The sequence below is a fragment of the Labeo rohita genome, chromosome 13 (genome assembly GCF_022985175.1).
Source record: "Labeo rohita strain BAU-BD-2019 chromosome 13, IGBB_LRoh.1.0, whole genome shotgun sequence".
Lineage (NCBI taxonomy): Eukaryota > Metazoa > Chordata > Actinopteri > Cypriniformes > Cyprinidae > Labeo > Labeo rohita.
Window position 1 is genome coordinate 4881190 of NC_066881.1, and position 21363 is coordinate 4902552.

Consider the following 21363-nt stretch of genomic DNA (forward strand, 5'->3'; position numbering starts at 1 on the left):
CAGTTTTAAAATAAAGTCTTAATAGTTGATCATTTTAGGCAAAATTAATGTCAAACCCATTTTACATAAAATCTTTATCACGTCAAACGTCCACTAGATTAATAAAATATTATGCTAGCACGTTTTTTACAGTAATAAATACTGTTTAGGCATAATGTTATTTATTATTGTAATATTTACTTAGTGTAACATGCGATTTGCTGCAATGTTACTTTTGCATGGCTTTTATTTTGAAATACCGGCGTTTGAGCGTTGTGTATTTTTTCTGCGTTCAGTGGAGCTGCAGTGTCGTGCGTGATTCGAGGTAAGAGCTTTTTAACTAACATAAATGTACTTTATGTGTATCTATGATTTAAGAAGTGTTTAATGAGCTGTTTTGGATGGTATATTATTAATTTTATTAGTCAATGAGACTAAATGTGCTGTGAAAACACACAGTCACCAACACACGTGGATATACACATTTAGTCTATGCTTGTTATAGTCTTGCGTGTTTTATCCTTATTATTTGTTTGATGTGCTTTGAATGTTGTATAATGTTACAGCGTTAGCATAGGTTAGGGTTTAGTCTGGTTAGGGTGTTTGTTCCCATAGTCAAATATCACGAAATTTAAATTTCCAGGCCCAGTAAAGTTAATGAAATCGTAAAATATCATGACGAATGGTTTTTCCCCCAGCAATGCTCAGTTCTGAATTATGTAAATAATTTGAAGCTGAGCTTTGTGAGTGGATGCTTTATCAAAAAAATAAAAATAATAAATAAATAAGTAATCAATTAATTAATTAACTAACTACTTTTTAAGGTAATTCACTGGGCTGAGTTTGTAGGAACCCTGATTTATATTAAATAATTTTGAATATATCATTATGTTTTCAGACTGTTCATACAATGGCTGATGATGGTCTTGCAGAGGATTACCCCACTGAAATTGAGGAAAACCTGAATGATTTTGATTCCTCTTTGAGCTCTGTCCAGAATATGGTCCAAACACTCGTGTCTGTATCCAGAAGTGACAATCTGCTTAAAGTATGTGAAAACATACGCACAAATCAACCGTTATATAAACTTTATCACATGAATGGCTTATAATGTTTTGGTCTTTTTGTACCTCATTCAAGCTGGATCCTCTTGATCAAGCTAAATTGGATCTGATGTCTGCATATGCCCTTAACTCGATGTTCTGGAGTAAGATTCTACACTTCCATGTTTTACTTTTATGTGATATTTAATAAATGGTTAATATGTTATAACAAGACTTAACTTTCCTTCTTAGTGTATCTGGTGACACAAGGAGTCAATCCGAAAGACCATGCGATTAAACAAGAATTGGTAAGAGAGCTTTGTCATTGTACTCGTGTTTCACATTTAATGTATTAAATCTGTGAACAGAAATACAGTTTGTGATAGTAAAATGCATTGTTTATGAAAGATTTTTTACTGTTTGTACTAACTAAGTGAGAAGGCAACTAACATCCTCCTTTACTTCACAGGAGAGAATCAGGACATACATGAACAAAGTCAAAGAGATCACGGACAAAAGAAAAGCTGCACGTCTGGACAAAGATGCAGCGTCACGGTTTGTACGGAATGCACTGTGGGACACAGAGGACAAGAAAAGAAAAGACACAACTGAACATCCCAAGAAAGGAAAACACATAAGGTTTTCTTGATTGAACTGACTGGTGAGACATTGAAGTTTTCCTGCAAATATTTAGCCGACTTTGGGATTACACAACAAATATCTCATTGCATTGACAAATTGCATAAGAAGACACATGACATGTTATGATGCTGTGGTGAGCAGCATCATTCTTTTCGGTCGTGACTAGTTTCAAACTAAATAAGAAACCCAATATAAGTTACAGGTGTTTGTTTTTTTTAATCTTTTTTTATTGTTTTACTCCATTGCATTTGAAGAGAATGGGTTTTTTTTTTTTTTCTTTTTTTTTTTTTTCTTTTGCGTTTTGAGTATGTTTTATGTCTGGGGTTATATACTCTGAAATGTGGACCATCCATAATACCAGTCCCATTAAAACTACTAAATCCTCTCTATCTTGTCAGTTCATTTGCAAGTATTGCGGTTTTATGATTTATTATTTTTGAATGAGATGAGAGGCAGCTTTCCTCAAGTTATTCAACCCAATCCAGTTCCAGGGATTCAAAATCATAATGAAATGTATAGTTGGCTTGTTTGTAAACAAATGAAAGGGCAGCTTTCTTAATGTGTAAATATTTCTATGAACATAAAAAAATTCAACAACTGAGACATAAACTTGCATTTGTCGAATAGAAGTTATTGTAATTGCCTGCTGTCTGTAAACTCCACAGTTGCATGTGTGATAATTGTTTATAGTTCACTCACGGAAACAAGAATGAAAAACATTGTTTAAACCCTCTCCGTTCAAGATCTGTACAGCTTATTTGAATTTTACAAAATTGTCTTCAAAATGCAGTATCCTGAAAAAGAGAAAATCGCTGGGTATTTTTATGGTAATATTCTGCTTATAATCGGCATAAGCAATAGAAAAATTCTTTTACTGCATTTATGTGTTCAGAGGACATCAGATGAACAATGCATAGGTGATGATGCCAGGACAGCAGAGATTGTAATTAATGACTTGCTGTGAAGTGCAATAAATGCCACATGAAGTTGGAAACTGATTTTGCCAACACAGACCTTTTAATCTTCCTTCATGACACTGTACTTATTTATGGATATGCATGTAAATAACTAGCTAAATATGCATTCATATGTACAGTTGTAGTTAAAATTATTTAACCCCTTTGACCTACAAGACATTCTGCACCTGTGAATAAAATTTTATGAAAACAATTCAACCAAGGCATCAGTAAACTATAGAAAGTTGATTAACAACACGTTTGAGTGAATAACTGTTGAAGTGCTGCAATTTTCGACATTTTTAGTAGAAAAATAGCAGTGTACAGTAAAATAATTGCAAGATTTACAAGTTATTACTTTTATAAATGATTGCAACTGTATTTAAAAAAAATATTTTGATGCGGAAATTCAAATGTTTCTATCAGTCTTTTCATTTGCATCAATATTGCCTAATGAACAGCTATTTTGGCAAGTTGTTTTTCTCCCATTCGAAATGAAATCCCACATGTGACGATGAGGGGTTTATGTCACAATCAAAACTTTGCTGCGTGCACAGGATATATGGCTGTTAGCAGCACGAAAAACAACCATTTATTCAAATTCTGAACAGATTATATTTAGCCTAGAAAATGCGCATATATCCCTTCCTTTGTAATCACTCAAAAGAGAAATTGGATGTGTTGTGTGAGAGCGTGAGAAAGTGTCAAATGTGTGAGAGTTGGCAGCCCTTTCTAAACATACATGTAAATGTGTTAAATTATTCAACCCCCAGCAATTACCTTTTGTAGAGAATCTTTTATTCTTCATAACATCCATTAAATGTTGCCTATGTGCTTAGAAGCTTCTGTCACCTCTCAACTGGAATCTTGGCCTATTCCTTTCTTGAAAAAGCTTCTAGATCACTGATAATCTTTGGATTTCACATTGCTACTGCTTTCTTCAAATTCCACCAAATATTTTCAATGAGATTTAAATCTGAACAGGCCACTCAAGAACATTCTACAACCCATCCCTGAACCAAGTTTAAGCAGAGTTGGATGTATACTTTGGGATGGTTGTCCTACAGGAAAGTCCACTGATGATCAAGCTTCAGTCTCTGCTCCAATGGTATCACAGTCTTTGCCAAAATGGTCTGATACCTTAAAGAATCCATGATGTCTTTCATAAAGCCAAGATTTCCACTTTCTGCAATAGTTATACACCCTTATAACAAGATTGGTCCACCTCCATGTCTGACCATTCTTCTCCTCATTAAGCCTTCCAGAACTGGACAGGTGAATCCAAATGAATTTTTAGCATATTCAGAGTATGTTAAATAATGTACTTATTTTGGTAACTTTGAATTAATAATTAGATGTTTAAATAATATGTGACCCTGGACCAAAAAAAACAGTCTTAAGTAGCACGGGTAGATTTGGCAATAGCCAAAAATACATTGTATGGGTCAAAATTATCGATTTTTCTTTTAATTTATCAGATATTAAGTAAAGATCATGTTCCATGAAGATATTTAGTAAATTTCCTACCATAAATGTATCAAAACTTAATTTTTGATTAGTAATATGCATTGCTAAGAACTTAATTTGGACAACTTTAAAGGCAATTTTCTCAATATTTCAGATTTTCTCAGCCAAATCTCAGCCAAGTATTGTCCTATCCTAACAAACCATCAATGGAAAGATTATTTTTTCAGCTTTCAGATGATCATAATTCTCAATTTAAAAAAAATTAACCTTATGACTGGTTTTGTGGTCCAGGGTCACATATATATAATTCATTGTGACTATATCAAATTAGGTAGTATCAGAGGAAGTAATTTTATGAGTTAGATTAAGTAGAAATAGATGGAAATTGTCTATTTGAGAGACGAGAGACAAAAATTAGATCATTTTTGGCTATTGTGTGTTAATATCAATAAATAAAACATTTTAGATTTGATTAACTTTATATTACGTATACTTTATATTTATATTACATTTTATTTATATATACTCTTAAATGACACTGCTCCAGGAAGTGGAGTAAAGGCAACAGCACGAATAGTATGATTTAAAGGTTTGGTTAAAATAAATAAATACATTTATTTATTTTTATTTATTTATTTATTTTTATTTTTTTCGGAGAGAGAGAGAGAGGGAGTATTTGTATTATTGTACGTTTACATAGACAAATAGATAGATAGATAGATAGATAGATAGATATTAAAAATGTAGCATTTCTGTTTGGTGTCCTTTGTTGTGGCTCTGAAATCACAGACTTCACCTTTACATGAATATTTCTGTCTCACTCTTTTATTTTTGTAATCTTCAGTGTAGACACAGTCTACATTGAAGCAAACCGCCCCAGTCCTACAGAGGGCAGTAAAACATGCTGTCCAAGATCCATTATACTCAGAGCTGGCACTCATCTGTTTGTTCAGTGGAACCTTCGGGGTTTTGGTTTCAAGAACATGTGGAGTGAAGTTTCATGTGTTTGGAAAGTCTTTGAAAGGCAGTTCATAAGTGGAAGGAGTCTGGAAAACTAGAGGGTCTTAGGGACTAATTAAAAGCTTGGTGGAAGAGAGCTTTATAATGGCTATTGTTGGCATTGCTTGAGGGTTTAATTAAACAGCCTCATGTCTAATGATGTGATGTGGGATATCGCATTTGTCTTACAATTCTACAGAGAGGGAGAGAGAGAGTGGGACTGTACATAAAATGACTTTGAAGAAAGCTTAGTTGATACAGTTTGTGGTATACTGGGAAATGGCTATTGGCTAGTAGATGATGGAAAAATGTTTGCTAAAGTTATATACAAAATGACTTCTGTCAATGCTTCATACTCTGTTGGGACACAAGAAGGTCTCAAATGTGTAGACTTCCAATAATTATGCCTTCCAGTCATGTCTGAATGATATTATTTACGAGATATGGTATATGTACAAGAACAGCAGTATTAAGTCTTTTAGGTGTTTACAGTGAGACACTCAAGTGAGACACTTTTTTTGAGATTGTGATCGAGAATCATGATGGAAACAAATAATCATGAAGGCCCAATGTTGAGTATACAGTTTAGTTTGTGTAGATATATCCTGTTGGGAATTGTAACACCTTCATAGTTGAAAAGGTTGGAAAATTGGAGAAATGATTTTGAAAGGAACAAAGCATGAAATGCATGGATAAAGCATCAGTTTCACAAATAATGCACATTTTGCTTTTCATTTATTGCACTAGTGCTTGAATGTCTTTTAAAAAGACAGAATGAATCAATGTTATTTTAGTATTCTGAATCTGATCAATATATAAAAAAAGAAGAAGAAGAAGAAGAAGAAGAAGAAGAAGAAGAAGAAGAAAATGGATAGAATGGACAGAAAATTACCAGTACATTTTTCAGTTTTTCTTATGGACATTTCGTTTAACCCTAAAACACAACACAATCAGTGTTGGGGAAAATTACTTTTAAAATTAATGCTTTACAATATTGTATTACTCCCTAAAAAGGTACACTGCCCTCCAAAAGTTTGGAAACACCCCTGGCAATGTGTGGTTTTGTACGATATCAGCATAAATCCTTGTAATTTTTGGTGCAAATACATTAATTTGGGTCAGCACACCTTAATAGCTTCAACAATTGATTGCCAATTAAGTTTAGAATACAATGAATTTAGGTTTTTATGTAATAAAATATGTTTTTGTAGTTTGTGTTGTCCCTTATCAGTGCAAAATTATCACTAATTAAAAGGATTCATGCCAATATTGTCCAAAACCCCACTTTTCTAGGGCGTTTCCAAACTTTTGGAGGGCAGTGTAACTAATTGTGTTACTTAGTTACATTTTATGGAAAGTAATTAAAACCTGGGCAAGACTTGCTTGTTTGTTTTTAATATAAAAAGATATTTTGGGCAAACCTAAAAGCCCTTTCACATCAAAAGGGAAATTAATACACCACAGGCTGAAGAAAAAGTAAACTCACATCTGTACATCAGAACACAGAAGAAGAAAAGTTTAACACACTTCAGCGATAAGAAAATGCATCTAAAGCTATTTTTGCTTGTTATTATGATTGAATTGGATCATCGATAGTCAGCAGCAAAGACATTGGTTAATTAAATGGTATTAAACACAAACAAGATATTTGTGTTACCTAACATATTTAATTATTGCAGGTTTGCATCATATTCTGAGTTTGCATTTCACTGTTTTTATTCATTTTAAGAAATACTGCATCTGTTGTTTTGCAAGTGAGATGAATTAATGCATGTTCACATTTAATCTAGAACTACAGTAACATCAAAATTACACAGTGCCCACAACCAACGGCTCTGCACTTACTCCCGATTTCTCTCAACGTGGAGACAGGAGACTTGTTAGTCAATAAATGGGAAAACAATGTGTTACCCCCAACACTGAACACAATGCAGTACATAAAATAAAATACAGGTAAAACACCTGTAAAAAATCAATATAGAACATTCCTTCATATTAACACAAAACACTGGGCTGTATTTTTACAGACTTTTCTTATAGTGTATAGTTTCTGTTAGTATCTGAATTAGATTTTAATTCTTATATTTGTTTTCATTTTATTTTTAGTTAAAATTGCAGTAATTTTCTTGTGTGTTTTTGTCATTTTTATTAGTATTATTTATATTTTCAATAAAATAGTCTACATAGTTTTTTTTTTTTTACATACATTTTTTGTCTTAATGTATTTAGTTTTAATTATGTTAGTGTTTCAGCTTAAAATAAATGAAAATGAAAGATTTTGGCTTGGGATCTAACTATATTAGCAACTACTTTTTACATTTATTTAAAAATATTTTTCAGTTATTGTTTATTTTATTTGAAGTATTTAATTTTTTTATTGTTTTACTTTTAGTTCGTTTTAGTGATTATGCAATGCATTTTTATGTTCCTTTTTGAAGTTATATTTGTGGCCTAACTCTTTATTTTGATAAGGATTAGGTAGAAGAGATAGGAATGGGACTGACAAAGAACCATAAGCCATACTGTTGTAGTGTCGTATAAGTAATAGCTCTATGTAAGCCCATTTTATTTTGAACAGAATCCTTTGAATGCACAACACATCACAATTCTAGAAACTTCAGAGGAAAACTTGTGACATCACTAGCCCTTGTATATTTCTTTATTGTTTGGCTGTAGAAGCTGTGATTTGCGTCGTGCCAATTGGGTGACGAATGTTATACTTTATGATTTTCTTTTTCCCATTTGTTTTTACTACGTATTTGTGCATACTGCCAAAAGCTGCATTTTTCATGGGGCTAATGACAAACTAATGGCATTGTGGGAAGTTCAGGGTCAGCTAGAGTACCTCATCTGTAGATCAACATTAATAATGCTGTCAGTGACATTGGGCATGTGTGGGGTAGATGTGGGGAAAGTCAATGTTTGTCTGCACTAAAGGAGGCTGAGGTGGTCTGTCAAAGAAGTTTTTACAGCCTGTGATCCAGTAAAACGACAACTGTATGACTATGTCCACTCTCTCAAATTAGTATTCATGAATTCCCTGCTTACAGTTCATCCCAGTGAAGTATTACAGTCTCATAACCTTACACAGTGAGAAAGTAATGACAGCGACTGCTGATGTAACTGTAACTGGCAAGTAATTTAACGTCTGAGTTGTAGTTAAAGGAACAGTGTACTCAAAAATGAAAATTCTGCAATTTGTTTTACCCACCCTCATTTTGTTGCATAACCATATGTAGTGATTTTTGTCCTGTCAGCTCCTCACACCTACTTTTATAGCATTTTCATGATGTTTTCGGTGCTTGAGAAGTCAAATAAAATCACATTTATTTATATAGCACTATATAATACAGACTGTGTTAAAAGCAGCTTTATAGTAATAATAAGAAAATAAATTATGTTTACATACATTGTTATTTGATCAGTTATAAAACAGCTTCAATTTCAGCTGCAGCTATACGGCAAACAATAAAGTGTCAGCTCAATTCAGATTCAATGTTGATTCAGTTCAGTTCAATATCAGCGGTTGCCAAGTTCATCAGTTATGAAACAACTTTAACGCTATAATACAGAAGTGTGATTATGTATCTTAATTCAGTGAAATTTTTTTGTCCTCATAAGTGGGGGTGGGGGGGTGGGGGGACAGCATACAGACAAAACTGTAATTTTTTTTGACAAATTTATAGTTTAAAGGTAGAATTTCATTCATCTTATGGGGCTGTCACGTGATGAACGAACGACTCAACCCGAAAACTTATCATATAAGAGGTGAGCTAATCATAGACTAAAGACCTATCAGCTTTAATGCATTTATCAGAATAACAAAAAACAGTCAAATGTTACATATTTTCATTTTGATGTCAAAATTAATACATTTGGATACACCAATGAAGTCCATTATATGGAGAAAAATCCTGAAATGCTTTCCTCAAAAACCATAATTTCTTCATGACTGAAGACAGAAAGACATGAACATTTTGGATGACAAGGGGGTGAGTAAATTATTTGTGAATAATTGTTCTGTAAGTGGACTTCTCCTTTAAGACCTCACTATTTTGCATGTCTTCAGCATGTGGTGCCAGCTGTTATCTCAAAAATACACTACTGGTCAAATGTTTGGACACCAACTCATTCTTTAGTACTATTTACCTCATTTTACAATAATAGAAAGGTCATTAAAACTAAATGAACACAAAATGCTGGACAGTTGTTGACTGCTTTTACTTTATTATCCATTTTCATTCTCAAAATTAAAATAATAATTTATTTTAAAAATGTGTTTTTAGTAAACAAAATGTATTTGTTTTATGTTTGTTTACAACAGTAATTTTCAAAATAATTTCATAAATATTTGTATTTTAAGCCAAAACATTTGTCGGTCCCATCAAATAATGAGACATGAAGGAGATCTGGTTACTCCAAGGTAAGTGTGTGTGCTCTGAATATTCAAAGTAATTATAAAATTTCAGCTACTACACAAATGGTAGGAGCAGTGTGTTATTTTAAAACATTCCCTGTGTGTGATGAATGCATAACGGAAAGAATGGGAAAAGAGCAGAGGAAGTTGTGGGAATAACCCAGACTCGATTGGATCGCCTCCCCTCTCTCCCCATCTAATCACTGCTGTGACCTCACCGCTGCTGTTGTTGGCTCTAAATAAATGGTCGGGGCCTGCACCCAAGGGGGGCGGCCCCTGCCATGAGTGATGGAGCGGAGCCTGACCCAGGGGCTGTTTACACTAGCACACCAAACATTCTTCACCCTCATTTGTGCCACCTTCCATTCACCTTGTTCGGTGTAGACGGACAGATTAATCAGGATAAGAGACTTTTATTTACCCTCACTGGACTGAGTGGGACAAATTACTTGTGAAAGTCAGACTCGGCCGTGAGCCCACAGTCCCCGCCACAGAATCTAAGGGTCCTGGAGCATTTGCCCCTCCTCTCGCTATCTTCCGTTTTCTCGCTCGTTTTCACAGGGCTTTTGCATTAAGAGGAAATTACGGCATGCTGAAGGCACGTGTGCAAGTTTTTGATCTGAAACCTAAGCTTGCGTTCACATATGCAGCTCCATGGATTTGAAAATGATCTGTTATTAGACTGTTTCATTGCCAAATAATAATGTACCGATGTATTAAAAGGATAGTCCTGACATATTCTGTCTTTGTTTGCTCACCCTCCACATATGGACTAACCCAAATTTTGGATTAAAAATGTAATATAAAAATTTAACCCAACAGCGGGGCAAACCCAAAGTTGGGCTGAAACAACCCAGAATTTTTTAGAGTGTTGGAACACAAAATATATTTAGGCCTAAGTCCATGCAGGGAGAGTCAAAACAATTTTTACATAGAATTGAAAAAAAAGGAAGTTATGTACTATGGATCCCCTGAAGGGAATAAATACGAGATTGGAGGAAACATATATTTCAATGTTTTTTTTGCAGTTATATCGTTGTTTAATTATACTGTATATAAATTGCAGGCATCAGGGAGCACTGATATTTGGGCCTTTGAAATTACAGAGTGGCAGTAAAGTTGCTTACCACACATTTTACAAGATTAGACGATTGTCAGTGGTGCTCAGGATCTGCAAATCATTCACCACCGTCCTATCAGTCATCTCTCCTTATTCTGTTTATGTGGTAAGTGAAATTGTATTGTACTGTATTGTAACAGGCTACCGCTAGCAAGCGACTAACCATGTCCCTTTAGTGCAGGGGCGCTTAAACTTAGTCCTGGAGGGCCGGTGTCCTGCAGAGTTTAGCTGCAACCCCAATAAGACACACCTGAACCAGCTACTCAAGCTCTTACTAGGCATGCTAGAAACTTCCAGGCAGGTGTGTTGAGGCAAGTTGGTATTAAACTCTGCAGGACAGAGTTTGGACACCTCTGCTTTCGTGGCTCTGTAGAACGCGTTATTCATTTTCCGTGCCTTTCCGAATACGGATTCACTATCCGGGCACATCCCTAATAGAAACCACAAGAACATACTCATTAAACATAAAATTATCAGCTTTAATGCATTTATCAGAATAACAAAGAACAGTCAAATGTTACATATTTTTAATTTTGATGTCAAAATTCATACATTTGGATACACCAATGAAGTCCATTATATGAAGAAAAATCCTGAAATGCTTTCCTCAAAAACCATAATTTCTTCACGACTGAGGACAGAAAGACATGAACATCTTGGATGACAAGGGGTTGTTCTGGAAGTTGTTCTATCGGACAAACATATTTAACTACATATTTAACAAACCCAAAACAACTGATGTTGTGTTGTAAATTGGATGAAATCTGAAAATCAGAATATTCAGAAATCAGAATATTAATTAACAAAAAGAAGTCTACAATACATTAAAGATGCAACTATAACACAAGCAGCAACGAATAGGCTAAAAACAACAAGAGGAACAATTAAAATGGCAAGCATATGTAAAAATGTTTTTCTTTTCTGTCTATGCTCTCTAAACACTTTAAACTATTTTTAATGTGTCCATATTTTAAAGCTTTATATTATACATCTATATATTTCGCCTCTCATCCTTTCTTCACTCCACAGATACAACTACATGCCTTGACTTCCTTTTTCCTTTCTCTACATTCTCTCTTTCCTTTCTTCCATCTCTGACTTGAATTCCTGACTGAAGTCTCATTTCTGTTTTCTAAAAAGTTCACTATAAATGTCAGCTATAAAATAAGTAGTGAATGTAAATTTTTTTAATGAATGTAAGTGTAATTACTAAATGTTAAAGGTCAGCTCACTTTACATGAATCAGGAATTCGGATTCAGGATTCATAATGTCTTCAGAATCAATCATATATGTGAAAATGAACTGATAACTGTAAGATGGCTCAGAGGAAGATAGCAATCATGTCTTTTGGCAGTTTTTCTGGTGCAAATGGTTGTCGAAAGGAAACGTGCTACAAAATATTATTTAGACATCATATTTTGTGAGAAAGTGTGGTGTTATACAGCAAAATGGACACTTTACATTTAATCATTTAGTAGACGCTTTTATCCAAAATGACTTACAAATGAGGACAATAGAAGCAGTTAAAACCAACAAAAGAGGCATAATATGGAAGTGCTTTGACCTCAAAATGTTTATTGGTATATATCTTGCAAATATCACTTTACATGAACTGTATTCAAATTGAAATATTATAGCTGGACCTTAAAGTCAACAAAAGTAATAAAGAAAAGTAAAAATAAAAAAACATCTAGGTATCTAAATTACTTGTTTTACCTTTACCTGAATTCATCCTACATTTAAAATATTTTCTTTGTCATCAAAATGGAAATGTGTAACATTTGACTTTTTTCTTATTCTGATAAATGCATTAAAGCTGATAGATAATTGTTTAATCAGTATGTCACTTGTGGTTTCATAGGGATGTGCCCGAATAGTGAATCCGTATTCGGAAAGGCACGGAAAATCAATCACACGAGTTGCGGAGCCATTAAAGCAGGGGTGCCCAAACTCAGTCCTGGCGGGGCCGGTGTCCTGCAGAGTTTAGCACCAAATTGCCTCTTCACTACTTGCAACTTCACTGCCGCTTTGTAATTTCAATAGCCCAAATATCAATGCTCATTTTGAAGAAGGACCTTTAGGAAGGTCTGTGCACTTTGAAAGCTTGGCAGAATGTCAAAACCCAAACAAGCATGTGGTCGGCTTTCGCCCAGGTTTGGTTTTAAATATAACAAATTGGCCTGCACACTTTTAAATGATTAAAAATGGAAAAGCTTCTTGGGATTAACCATAAAAAAACATATTTAATTTGCCAGGAATGCATTCAAGGCTGTGCAGGTATTGAAAGTGCAATCTGTTCAATACATCAAACAGCGCTGAAGGGATAGTTCACCCAAAAATGAACACTTTGTCATCGTTTACTCAACCTCATGCTGTTAAAAAAATGCACAACTTTCTTTCTTTTGCAGAATACAAAATAACAAATTAACTGTTTTTTCATACACCCTAAAATTATTGAAATCCAAAACTTATTTTTTTTTTTTACTAAATTTGGGGTGCCGATTCCAAAAATATTTCTATTTCTATTTCTATTTCTATTTCTATTTTATCTACTTGTTTTCCTTTTATTTAACACTTGCACTCTCTTGCACTGTTCTATCTATTCTATTTTTATTCTAAATACTCCTTCTCATTTTATTTAAAAAAAGACCCTCTAACACTAGCATTCTCTATTTTTTTTTTTTATTCTGTCTACTTGTTTGTGTTATTATTATTATTTAACAGCAAAAAAATAAAAAAATAAAAAATAGCAGGTAAGCAGGCATCCCTTATTTATCAGGGATGGTGTAAATGTTTTATTTGTTTATGTTTATAAAATAATTTTTATGGTGTATGAACAAACAGTTAATTTGTTACTTTTTATGCTGCAAAAGAAAGAAAGTTGTGCTTTTTTTTTAACAACATGCTGTTGAGTAAGTCATGACAAAATGTTCATTTTTTGGGTGAACTATCCCTTCAGGGCTGTATGATGTATTGAACAGATTGCACTTTCAATACCTGCACAGCCTTGAATGCATTCCTGGCAAATTAAATATGGTTTTTATGATTAATCCCAAGAAGCTTTTCCATTTTTAATCATTTAAAAGTGTGCAGGCCAATTTGTTATATTTAAAACCAAACCTGTGCGAAAGCCGACCACATGCTTGTTTGGGTTTTGACATTCTGCCAAGATTTCAAAGTGCACAGACCTTCCTAAAGGTCCTTCTTCATAATGGATCTTGCATGCTGAGGTGGTGTGTAATGGATTTGATCCAAGACAGTGGTTTATTCAGCAGTCTTAGTGGGAGCGAACCGCAGCTGTCGCTACACATATTTCCTGAAGAACGTTTCTGCCTTGTAGCTGAAGGCTGTGAATTCAGATTTCTCCCAAATGACAGATTATAGGTTTTAAGGAACATCTGTATACACACACACTGTAGAGTGAAGTGTGTGTTGTGCGTTTGTAAGGGGGATGAGCGGGATCAAGTCGGTCCTGTGACTTCCACCCAGTTAAACGACAGCTGGCTTTAGCAAAACAGCTGACAAACATTTCTCTTATGGTTATTATGGTTTAAACAGAGGCTTTGCACATTTACATGTCTAGCACATGTTCACCGTACACTTCCCTACATATTCACTGTCCAAGTGTCTGTCTAATGAGCTTTTTAATGACGCTGGCATCATTGAGCTGTTTGTGTGCAAACAGTGGTGAGTGGCTTTTCTCATTCTTAGTCTATTTGTTGGTGAGATACACTAACAAAAAGTTAAGTCAAGTGCAATTTATTTGTATAGTGCTTTCCACAATGCACGTTGTTTCAAAGCAACTTTACACAAAGTCAAACTGTTTATGTCTAGCGCTTTATTAAGAAAAGTTAGCTGGGTGGTATGATGAAATAAAGCGGTAATACAAGTGATTTTCCAGATTTTAGATCTAGCTATATTGTATTTATAGTACTGTTTGGTACATATATCAGTGCCACTGTGACTCATGTCCAGTGTTGGGGGTAACGCTTTACAAGTAACACAAGTTACATAATCAGATTACTTTTTTCAGGTAACTAGTTTTTAATTTACACTAAAATATCTGAGTTACTTTTTCCAAATAAGTAACGCCAGTTACTTTTTTTCCCCTTTATTGATTGAAAGCTCCCCTGTCCCCATTTTGAGAGAAATCGTAAGATGTTACTTTAGTTCTAAAATAAATGTGAGCATGCACAAAAAAACAGATGAAGTATTCCTCACAATGAATAAAAACAGTGAAATGCAACTCAGAATATGATGCAAACCTCAATAATTAAATGTTAAATAATACAAATGTTCTTTAAGTGTTTATGTATTAAATTAATTTAATTACATTTTATTAACCAGTGTTTTTGCTGCTGACCTTCAATGATCCAATTCAGCCATACTAATAAGCAAAAATTACTCAAGATAAACTAACATTTCTTCTTCTTCTTCTTCTTCTTCTTCTTCTTTTTTTTTTATTACTGAAGAGCGTTGAACTTTCTTCTTCTGTGTTTTATTGTACAGATGTGAATTTACTTTTCCTCCAGTCTGAGGCTTTTGGTGTGAAAGTGCTTTTACATTTGCCAAAAATATTTTCATTAAATACAAACAAGCAAGCCCTGCCAGATTTAAAAAGTAACTCAAAAGTAACGTAACACATTACTTAATTAGTTACTTTTTAGGGAGTAACACAATATGGTAATGCATTACTTTTAAAAGTAACTTTTCCCAACACTGCTCATGTCTGACTTTTTTTTTTTAAAGAAATTAAAATTGTTCAGATTAAACAAAATGTGTTATGCATAAATAAATAAATAGGTTTACTATAAGTTATTTTACCATGTTCTGTTATTAACACCATATATAAAAAAATATGTGTATAATTAACAAAATATTAAAATAATCAGAATGATAATATAAAATGATTCAATGTTTCAATAAAAAAATGTATATTTAAGAAGTAATTTTATGGTAAAACGTTGTAGTTACATGGCACATTAACTATTTTCTGTAAATGTAAGACAATACATGAAATTTTATTGTTAAGTGTTATTAAAATGTATTTTCTATTTGTAAGTGAATATATACGAATTATGTTATTAGTTATGATTAAATATTTCTTTAAAACACACACAAGGACATTTCTGTGATTTTTAATTATATTTGTATTTAAATGCTTATCTTTAGCATTATTATTATTATTATTATCAATCATGGACAATTTATGTTATGTTTATTGCATTATACATACTGTGTCTATTCTATTCAAGTTTATTAGCTATAACTAAAATTTTTGATGAACCATAAGGACTTCCCCCTTTTTACAGTACTATTATGGTAGTTAAAAGATTTAAGAAGTTCAGGTAGTTTGGTATATTTTTAAATAATGACATACTACAAGGTACTACTACTACATACTACTATCAAGTGCTGGATAGTGTATATGGTTATGAACACAGTATTATTATTAAAGTGTATCACAGAGCTGAATTGTGTGTGGGTTACGAACACCACTCAAGCTTGACATATGTTTGAACTGATTTATTTCATTGAAGTGATTTTGCTGTTCAGTGGTGTTGGAAGAGTTTGAAGGTTATTGAAAGGTATGTGTTCTGCAGTATGGTGTTCTGCGCTCGTCCTCTCCCTCCAGTGAAATAAACGCTTTACTGAATGTCAGGAGAGGCTCGCTTCCCCGTGTGATGTTTGTGTTTTATGGCTGTATGTGGGAAGCTCGTATGCAGCGAGCTCAACGTTGATGTGAGTCCACTGTAACTGTGGTTAAGGGTGTAGTAAACCCTGGGCCCTTCACTTTTATGATCTGAATGAAGTAGCTGGAAAACACTGTTGGGAAGAACAGCAAGCTCTCGCCCTCCAGCCTCAAACAGACTGCAGAGATATGGAGAGAACTCTCTAATGCAGAATTACGAATATTTTTCAAAGTCAATGATTCTTGTGCTGACATATTGCCTGCCATTAATTTTTTAAAAATCAACATTTCTACTTTAAAATGAAGCAGAGACGAACACAACAAATAAATATTTTATGTCCTGGCAGAACCATGATTTTATTTCAGAATTTAAAATCATTAAAACCGAAATCTTATGTGACACTATAAATGTCTTTACTGTCACTTTTGATCAATTTTATGCAACTTTGCTTAATTCAGTAACACTTTACTTAAAGCGTAATTCATTATAATACTAGTATTAATGCATTATGTAAGCACTGTAATGCACCTTAAAATGCAAACATATAAGGCAAACAAACCTTGAAATATTATAATGCATTTTAACTTTGGTTACTGTTACTTTTATTTATTGAAAGATATAATCCATTGCTATATATGTGGTTTCATAGGGATGTGCCCAAACTTTTAGTCAACACTGTCAGCATATTAAAAAAAAAAATTATTATAACTGTTGGAGACATTAATCAGTCCAACTAGACCAAATTTGTTCTCCATTATGAAAAAAATAGTATCCAAGTCTGCTACAATAAGAATCTCTTTTAACTTCTACTGTGCTGAGACACTATATCACAAAACGACCACTAGGTGGCGCTCCAAGACAGGTTATTTTTGAATAGCTGGCCTTGTTGGCAAACTACATGATGGTGGTATGCTTCTCAACCTCTAAAACTGTAAACAAATTAACACAGAGTCTGGTGACAATTATAGGAATTACAATAAATAACTGCATGAATGCCAGTAACTGCTGAAGCAATCAGATTCATTTCACTGTTTAGTGGAGTTACAACATAACATTTTTTCACTCTGATGTCTTCTTTTTCAAGGAGAAACATTGACTACCCATAAGGCTGGAATGTTAATTTCCAGTTTAAGCCTTAGTACAATTCAAAATGTATTACATTTTCTCAAGAAAATGACAGCGATGTTTGCTTGTGCAAAAGGGTGTTCTGGGTGGTTGCTATATGGTTGACTACTGTCAAAAGTGTCTGATCTGAACTGTAGATATGCCTTGGTTCATTTTATCATCCGCTAGATGATAAAAAGAATGTAAATAAGATTTTAAAAATCTGAGTAAAACCTATTTAATAGGACATCCAAAAAGCAACATGATTTGAAGTATTATTCACAAATGTTCATGGATATATGCCAGAAATAAATATTTAAGGTTAGATCAGTAACACCACTGTGAAATAATATTTATAATAAAATTAGTGATTAAAAAAATAATAAAATAAAATAAAATAAACAACAGCAGTGGTTGCCTAAAATACTGAAATTAAAAAATCAATGCTCATCACAAGTAATTTTTCCACAAGCTGAAGTAAAAAACTAATATAAATGCTAACGTTAATGTACTAATATATACAAGTGTACACAGTGTCATATACTGACAAATACTAAACACCATCACGGTAACACACATAACTCTAAAATAATGCAACAAACTTAATGTAACAACATAAGATGTAATATAAAACCCTAATGTACATATCTGACAAGAAAGATTAAATATTAAACATAGTTATTTCAATGAAAATCCATCAGATGTGAGATACAGTGAATTCTGGGAATTCTGGGAGTGTTTCCACTGTAAATTATAAGATGACTTCACTTCCACAACTAAATTAAAATTACATGAAATGTAACACTTTACAGTATGTAGTAAGGGAGTTTACCATTAACCAGTTAACCAAGTTCACAGTAGCATTTTTATAGTCCATTCCTGTTGAAATTATGATCTATCTATATAATGAAAAAATGAATAAGCAAGCCCAGCACGGATGACAAAAAGTAACACAAAAGTAACATAATGCATTACTTTCCATAAAAAGTAACTAAATAACAAAATTAGTTACTTTTTTATGGAGTAATACAATATTTTAATGCATTACTTTTAAAAGTAATTTTCCCCAACACTGCTGGCAATGAATGACCAACTATTAAATTTCACTTTTGTATCATTGCTCTTAGGCTTGTTTAGCCTCTATATGGGTTCGAACAGGTGCTCTTTAACACTTCTATGCATGAAAGCGTCGATGCCCGTGTTTACTTTGAAGACAGTTTTGACGGAATGTTTCTGTGGGGCACACGGTCCAATGAAACCCTTATCTTCAAGCAAACTATGCAGCGAAAGCCGTGCTTCCCCTCTGACTGGTCTTGAATAGAGACAAATGATTCCTGCATGTAGGAGGGACTGATGTCTCATGTGGAGTTTTGGAAAAGTTTTCAGGGAGACAGCTGCTGTCTAGACTGTCACCCTGACATCTCACGGTTGTGCCGTAGGGCCAGAGCTGAAGAGCAGCACTTGACAAGAAGCTTAACTGATCCTCGCGGCCTGTAAGATTATCTGCTGTTCTTTAAACATCCTGCGTCTGTGTCATACCTGCTTCTGGAGCAAAAGAAAATGCAAGCAAAGGAGCTCATATGACACGTGAACCCACTACACCTGAATGCGGACTCTTTCTCTGTGACACTGTAGAAGTTTGATGCAGGTTGACCTAATATCAAAGCTCCACAGTCATTTCTTGATAGTAAAAGTTTTTTTCCCCCCTCAGTTAAAACATTGTGCACAATGTGAGACAATTAATTTTCGCAGTCTTAGTAATAGAGGAGTAGGAGTAACATTTAAGAATAACATATAGAAATAAATATACATTTAAACCTGTTTAATTCTTTTTTAAAATGTAGTTAAAAATAACAATAAAATTGTATTTTTTAATTGCACATTTTAAATTGCATTTTAAACAGCCATTTGTTAATCATTTTCCTTCATCTGCTTTGTCAAATACACAGCTCTTTCTATTTGTCAATTGAGGTTTACCCATGTTTACCCACTTATTCCCACAACTTTTTTTTTGTTTGTTTTTTGACCATTTAACGAAGAGCCAATAGAAGTACTAGTGAATTAAAACACCTGGGCGGAATTGTCAATATGCCCAAAGTCTAAGATGTACATGGTTTTACCAAGACCTCAGAAAAGTAAAATATCATACAATATGATAAGCATATCATACAAGACAGAAAAATAGCACAATATAAGAAAGAATGAAAGAAAGAAATGAACAAACAAACAAACAAACAAGCAAGCAAACAAATTAGAAAATGCACTCACATTTGCCCTTGTGAAAAAGTAGGCTACTCTTTAGTTTTTTATATACTTAACACACGTAATGGTTTTGGACACTTAATTGCATTTTATTTTCAATTAAATGGAAATGAAATATAATTTAAATGGTAACACTTTATTTTGATAGTCCACTTTAGACATACTTCTAACAGTAAGTAACTTTGCAACTGCATGTCAACTAGTCATTAGAGTATTAGTAGACTGTCTGCTTAATATCTTCTAACACATTTCTAAACTTTGCAAGTACATGTCAACTTGTTCTACTAACCCTAAACCTAACCTAAACCTAAACAGTCTGCTCTGAGAGTTAGTAGACATGTAGTTGCAAATTAATGAGAATTAGTTGACATGTAAGCGTTGCAAAGTTACTTATAGTTAGTAGAATGTCTAAAGTGACTATCAAAATAAAGTGTAGCCATTTAAATTGATATTAAATGCAATTAGATGAACTAAAGGGATAGTTCAACCAAAAATGTACATTCTGTCATCATTTACTTAACCTCAAGCTGTTCCAAACCTGTATGAGTTTCTTTCTTCTGCTAAACAAAGATAAACATATTTTTAAGAATGTGGGTAACCAAACAGTTGATGGTAGCCACTGACTTCCATAGTATGGAAAAAAATAAATAATAATAATAAAAAAATATGCTTGGTGACCAACATTATTCAAAATATCTTCAACTGTGTTCAAGAAAAGACAGAAATTTAAACAGGTTTGGAACAACTTGAGTAAATAACAAAATTTTCATTTTTGGGTGAGGACTTAAGAAGTTTTTTCATTTGCAAGTTCATACTTATAAGTCAAATTAAAACAAACATTGTTCTTTAAAGCAGGATAAAGGATTATTAAACTATAATGATTTAAAACGTACTTTGAAAATTGTATTTGAGTGTGCTCAAGTACAATCAAGTGGCCTTTAATGTAATTTACAGTAAATTCTCTACAAATATAGCTTTTTTTCTTCTTTTTTAAGATTTAAAATACACTACAAGTGCACATTCAATGCCGTTAAAAGGATAGTTCACCCAAAAATGAAAATTCTGTCATTAATTACTCACCCTCCCCATTACTCACCCTCCCCATGTGGTTTCAAACCTGTAAGACCTTCGTTCATCTTCGGACACAAGATATTTCTGATGAAATCTGAGAGCTTTCCGACCCTGCATAGACAGCAATGCAACTACCACATTCAAGGCCCAGAAAGGTAGTAAGAACATTGTTAAAACAGTCCATGAGACACCAGTGGTTCAACCATAAAGCTGTGAGAATACTTTCTGTGTGCAAAGAAAACAAAAACAACAACTTTATTCAACAAATTCTCTTCTTCCATGTCTGTCTTCGATGTGCGTTCATGAGAGTACGGTCGTGAAGACTGACGTTGCTGTCTATTGAGGGTCAGAAAGTCTTAGATTTCATCAAAAATATCCTAATTTGTGTTTCAAAGATGAATGAAGGTCTTACAGGTTTGGAACATCATGATGGTGAGCAGTTAATGACTGAATTTTCATTTTTGGGTGAACTAACCCTTTAAGCACAGCTCTTTTTCACAAAAGTTAGCTGCACAACAGGTCCTTGCAGCCTCACAAATTGCCCATAAGAACCATCAGAACAGACTAGTGTAACCATCTCAACCTGGCTAGAAGACTAGCTAGCCAAGT

General features: G+C 33.5%; 1 protein-coding gene across 1 annotated transcript; it reads left to right on the forward strand.

Moving 5' to 3' along the window:
* The first annotated feature begins 222 nt into the window (after positions 1 to 222).
* c1d (C1D nuclear receptor corepressor) lies at positions 223 to 2049 on the forward strand. The gene is made up of 5 exons (XM_051125298.1): positions 223 to 304; positions 878 to 1027; positions 1120 to 1186; positions 1275 to 1330; positions 1492 to 2049. The coding sequence occupies exons 2-5, from the start codon at positions 890 to 892 to the stop codon at positions 1669 to 1671; spliced, it is 441 nt and encodes a 146-aa protein (XP_050981255.1). The 5' UTR covers positions 223 to 304; positions 878 to 889; the 3' UTR covers positions 1672 to 2049.
* Positions 2050 to 21363: the final 19314 nt, after the last annotated feature.

What these genes read in the sequence shown, in the direction of transcription:
- c1d (XM_051125298.1), top strand. Translation starts at nt 890, where the DNA reads ATGGCTGATGATGGTCTTGCAGAGGATTACCCCACTGAAATTGAGGAA. An exon ending in GAAGTGACAATCTGCTTAAA is followed by an intron (nt 1,028 to 1,119) that starts GTATGTGAAAAC and finishes ACCTCATTCAAG; the next exon opens with CTGGATCCTCTTGATCAAGC. An exon ending in ATGCGATTAAACAAGAATTG is followed by an intron (nt 1,331 to 1,491) that starts GTAAGAGAGCTT and finishes TTTACTTCACAG; the next exon opens with GAGAGAATCAGGACATACAT.